Source organism: Salmo trutta, chromosome 7, assembly GCF_901001165.1.
Source record: "Salmo trutta chromosome 7, fSalTru1.1, whole genome shotgun sequence".
Classification (NCBI taxonomy): domain Eukaryota; kingdom Metazoa; phylum Chordata; class Actinopteri; order Salmoniformes; family Salmonidae; genus Salmo; species Salmo trutta.
The window spans coordinates 52,420,389-52,426,313 of NC_042963.1; the positions used below are offsets into that span (position 1 = coordinate 52,420,389).

General features: G+C 41.9%; 1 protein-coding gene across 1 annotated transcript in view; it reads right to left on the minus strand.

Moving 5' to 3' along the window:
* Positions 1-583: 583 nt before the first annotated feature.
* LOC115197664 (5'-nucleotidase domain-containing protein 3) overlaps positions 584-5,925 on the minus strand; it is a 37,457-nt gene continuing 32,115 nt past the window's right edge. Inside the window, exons 8-13 of the mRNA XM_029759412.1 lie at positions 5,891-5,925; positions 4,616-4,697; positions 4,036-4,122; positions 3,650-3,790; positions 3,035-3,099; positions 584-1,606 (exon numbers count right to left, since the gene is read on the minus strand). The exon at positions 5,891-5,925 is cut by the window's right edge and continues 67 nt beyond it. Of these exons, the coding sequence (XP_029615272.1) occupies positions 1,348-1,606; positions 3,035-3,099; positions 3,650-3,790; positions 4,036-4,122; positions 4,616-4,697; positions 5,891-5,925 (669 nt within the window). The 3' untranslated portion in view covers positions 584-1,347. The remainder of the gene's footprint in view (positions 1,607-3,034; positions 3,100-3,649; positions 3,791-4,035; positions 4,123-4,615; positions 4,698-5,890) is intronic.

A 5,925-nucleotide genomic window follows, 5' to 3' on the forward strand; every position in this document is an offset into this window, starting at 1 on the left:
TGTGGGGGTGCTTTGCTGCAGGAGGGACTGGTGCACTTTACAAAATAGATGGCATCATGAGGTAGAAAAATTATGTGGATATATTGAAGCAACATCTCAAGACATCAGTCAGGAAGTTAAAGCTTGGTCGCAAATGGGTCTTCCAAATGGACAATGACCACAAGCATAATTCCAAAGTTGTGGCAAAATGGCTTAAGGACAACAAAGTCAAGATATTGAAGTGGCCATCACAGAGCCCAGACCTCAATCCTACAGAAAATTTGTGTGCAGAACTGAAAAAAATCGTGTGCGAGCAAGGAGGCCTACAAACCTGACTCAGTTACACCAGCTCTGTCAGGAGGAATGGACCAAAATTCACCCAACTTATTGTGGGAAGCTTGTGGAAGGCTACCCGAAACGTTTGACCCAAGTTAAACAATTTAAAGGCAATGCTACCAAATACTAATTGAGTGTATGTAAACTTCTGACCCACTGGCAATGTGATGAAAGAAATAAAAGCTGAAATAAATCATTCTCTCTACTATCATTCTGACATTTCACATTCTTAAAATAAAGTGGTGATCCTAACTGACCTAAGACAGGGAATTTTTACTAGGATTAAAAGTCAGGAATTGTGAAAAACTGAGTTTAAATGTATTTGGCTAAGGTGTATGTAAACTTACGACTTCAACTGTATATTGTTTGGATGAAAGTTTGCAGATCTGAGTAAATCGTTATTTGGTTCCATACTGTATGTTTGTCAAGAACATTCAAGCAAACGTATTGTGTCGTGTCTGGTATAGCGTACTAAGCAAACTTATTGTGTCGTGTCTGGTATAGCGTACTAAGCAAACTAACTGCTAGTTTTCAACCTAAAACAGAAACATTGCAGAAATATTTAAGAGTTCACCACTTACTGTTTTAAATTCAACCTACACATATAATAGTGAGATTATAAAAGCGGAGAAAAATCATTATTGAAGTTACTGACAGCGTAAGGTCAACATGAGATGAAGTCAGTGGAAAATAGAGACAGTAAGTCCAAGTCAGCAGAGTCCCGTACGCCATCTTCTACCCTTTACACCCTACTCAGCTGGCTTGTTACCATATATACTACTGTGCTGAGGATGACAGTATGCTTCAGGTCAGCATGATAGAGTGAAACAGGTATTTGAGAGCTCTGTGTCCAGAGCAGGTCAAGACAGAGTGACACAATGAACCCCTTCCCTCTCTCCTGCTCTACTCAGATCAGGTCTTGGACGGAGCGTCGCAGTGAAATCCGTCACCCTAGCCTCTCTAGTCTGAGTCAAGCCCGGGCAGGGTGTCACACTGAACACCCCCCCCCACCACCACCACCCTTTGTACTCTTCAGTTGTGGTTCTGTAGGGGTATGAAGGGCATCTTCAGGGCCCCGGCGCTGGTCTGCTCGGGCCAGAAGGGTGACTCGTGTTGCAGGGGCGTACGACGGGGGAAGAAGGTGTGCTGGAAGTCATAGTTGAGCAGACAGCTGAGGGACGCCATGTAGATGTCAGCGAAACGAGACAGACGGCGGGAGAAGTAGGTGGGGTTGTGGTACGTCCGGAAGAGACTCCCAAACTGGCCGTTGAAGATATCCTTTGTCTGCGATCTGTTGTATGACGAAAGACGTACAATATTGTTACTGAGTGAAAGTGCTCGTTTTGCATGTTAAGAGAAATATCTGTAAAAAAAAGAGAGAAAGAAAGTTGTACACTCTAATTATCCTCTCAAACATTTAATGGGTAAAGCCACCTATAGGGAACTATGGGTAAGACTATTTGAAAGGAAGCTACATAAAGGAACTCGGAAAACATTCATTACCCAGACATAAAACCTTCCTATAGGAAATGATTATGTACTGCCTATGAGTGTCGGTTATGAATGTGTTAGGGAGTCCTGATGTACGATAGGTGGCCTTCAAAGAAAGTGTTGCCAACATATCTTAACAAAAATCAAATCTAATTTTATTGGTCACATACACGTGTTTAGCAGATGTTATCGCAGGTGTAGCAAAATGCTTGTGTTTCTAGCTCCAACAGTACAGTAATATCTAACATAGCATATAACAACTAACAATACAGCATAAAACAACAATATAGCATATAACTACTAACAATATAGCATAAAACAACTAACAATACAGCATATAACAACTAACAATATAGCATATAACAACTAACAATATAGCATATAACAACTAACAATACAGCATATAACAACTAACAATACAGCATATAACAACTAACAATACAGCATATAACAACTAACAATACAGCATATAACAACTAACAATACAGCATATAACAACTAACAATACAGCATATAACAACTAACAATATAGCATATAACAACTAACAATATAGCATAAAACAACTAACAATACAGCATATAACAACTAACAATACAGCATATAACAACTAACAATACAGCATATAACAACTAACAATACAGCATAAAACAACTAACAATATAGCATATAACAACTAACAATATAGCATAAAACAACTAACAATACAGCATATAACAACTAACAATACAGCATATAACAACTAACAATATAGCATATAACAACTAACAATATAACATATAACAACTAACAATACAGCATAAAACAACTAACAATACAGCATATAACAACTAACAATATAGCATATAACAACTAACAATATAGCATAAAACAACTAACAATACAGCATATAACAACTAACAATACAGCATATAACAACTAACAATATAGCATATAACAACTAACAATATAGCATATAACAACTAACAATACAGCATAAAACAACTAACAATACAGCATAAAACAACTAACAATATAGCATATAACAACTAACAATACAGCATATAACAACTAACAATACAGCATATAACAACTAACAATACAGCATAAAACAACTAACAATATAACATATAACAACTAACAATATAACATATAACAACTAACAATATAACAACTATTTTAACAAATAAGAGGATGCATCATAAATGAGATGAGATTATTTCATAAACTCTTCCCCAATCCCCCTGGTACCTCATGGCTTCTCTCTCTTCGATCCACTCCTGGACGACAGCTTGAGAAGCTGGATCTCTGTGGACCTGGAAGGGAGGGAGGAGAGAATGTATGCTGTACATACTGAGACTACATGTCTGTGGTGCTGGGAAGGAGGGAGGAGAGAATGTATGCTGTACATACTGAGACTACATGTCTGTGGTGCTGGGAAGGAGGGAGGAGAGAATGTATGCTGTACATACTGAGACTACATGTCTGTGGTGCTGGGAAGGAGGGAGGAGAGAATGTATGCTGTACATACTGAGACTACATGTCTGTGGTGCTGGGAAGGAGGGAGCAGAGTAGACACTCTTTAGGTTCATAGCTGTAGACATAGAGCTACCAGACAGACAGACAGAGACACAGACAGACACACGCACACACCACGACGTCCCCCCACCCCCACCTACCTCCCCCCCCCTCCCACCTACCTCCCTCCCCCCAACCTCCCTCCCCCCACCCCACCTCCCCCCACCCCCACCTACCTCCCCCCCACCCCCACCTACCTCCCCCCACCCCCACCCCCACCTACCTACCTCCCCCCCACCCCCACCTACCTCCCCCCACCCCCACCTACCTCCCCCCACCCCCACCTACCTGCATGTGTTCTATCAGCCCAGTCAGACCCTGTAACCAGGTCATCAGGTGAACACATTCCTCAGTGTTCATGATCTTGATCTCTTTCCTCAGCTCAGGGATGATGGCGCCGGTCCTCCAGCCGTGCTTCAGGGTCAGGTCCTAAACATCCAAATAATACATATGGATTTATAGAGCCTTTTTCCTCAAACCACAGAACAACTCAAATACCTCTGTTTCGTTAACAGGCCAGCCAATCATGAGCTGACCTTTTTGTTTTTTAAACGCTACTTAACTTAAACCTATATCTTAATATCTGACTGTGTCGTTTCTATGGTGCTGTGAACATTTTCTATGATCATTTTGAATATTAACCTTTGCTGTGTAAAAGCAATGGTTTGACTTACAGCCAGGTCACTGTAGATGTGATCTCCAAAGTACAACACCTTGGACCCCCTCCAGCCAGTCAGTCTCAGGAACTCATAGAGGTTTCCCTGCAGAACAAAGAAACAGTCAGTTATTCCCTAGTCTGTATGACAGAGCTAGAACAGTAGTTCAACCTTTTTTGGTTACTTTACCACCGAATACATTGTGCTCCATCCTGTACTTGGTGTACTTGGACCCCTGAAGTACCCCCTCTTGTGAATTCCGCTAGTAAGCCTATAATCTCATGTGTCTTCTGAAGAACCACCTGTGAATAGACCAAGTACACCAGGGGCCCTAGTACACCAGGGGCCCTAGTACACCAGGGGGCCCTAGTACACCAGGGGGCCCTAGTACACCAGGGGGCCCTAGTACACCAGGGGTCCTAGTACACCAGGGGGCCCTAGTACACCAGGGGCCCTAGTACACCAGGGGTCCTAGTACACCAGGGGGCCTAGTACCACAGGGGCCCTAGTACACCAGGGGTCCTAGTACACCAGGGGGCCTAGTACCACAGGGGTCGTAGTAGAAAAGACTGCTCTAGAACCGTTGTCCATATAATACCTGTTTGTAGATCTTCCCCTTTTCCAGCTTGTGAATCCTGTCCCAATGCAGCACCCCTTTATCTGTCACTCTCCTGAAGGGCCTAGGAAGGACAGGACATGACAAACATCAGAATATATTCAGTGGAGGTCAACTGGACATGACAAACATCAGAATATATACAGTGGAGGTCAACTGGACATGACAAACATCAGAATATATTCAGTGGAGGTCAACTGGACATGACAAACATCAGAATATATTCAGTGGAGGTCAACTGGACATGACAAACATCAGAATATATTCAGTGGAGGTCAACTGGACATGACAAACATCAGAATATATTCAGTGGAGGTCAACTGGACATGACAAACATCAGAATATATTCAGTGGAGGTCAACTGGACATGACAAACATCAGAATATATTCAGTGGAGGTCAACTGGACATGACAAACATCAGAATATATTCAGTGGAGGTCAACTGGACATGACAAACATCAGAATATATTCAGTGGAGGTCAACTGGACATGACAAACATCAGAATATATTCAGTGGAGGTCAACTGGACATGACAAACATCAGAATATATTCAGTGGAGGTCAACTGGACATGACAAACATCAGAATATATTCAATGGAGGTCAACTGGACATGACAAACATCAGAATATATTCAGTGGAGGTCAACTGGACATGACAAACATCAGAATATATTCAGTGGAGGTCAACTGGACATGACAAACATCAGAATATATTCAGTGGAGGTCAACTGGACATGACAAACAAACATCAGAATATATTCAGTGGAGGTCAACTGGACATGACAAACATCAGAATATATTCAGTGGAGGTCAACTGGACATGACAAACATCAGAATATATTCAGTGGAGGTCAACTGGACATGACAAACATCAGAACACACAGTGGAGGTCAACTGGACATGACAAACATCAGAATATATTCAGTGGAGGTCAACTGGACATGACAAACATCAGAATATATTCAATGGAGGTCAACTGGACATGACAAACATCAGAATATATTCAGTGGAGGTCAACTGGACATGACAAACATCAGAATATATTCAGTGGAGGTCAACTGAACATGACAAACAAACGTCAGAATATATTCAGTGGAGGTCAACTGAACATGACAAACATCAGAATATATTCAGTGGAGGTCAACTGGACATGGCAAATAAAAGATGGGTAGTGTAGTGTAGTGGTGAAGCGTCCACCACACTGAACAGTGCAAGGACAAAGGGAAGGCCTAGGGAGTGAATATAAGACACTTACTTCCTCCTGTCGTTGAAGAAGCCAGGTTTGTCGGC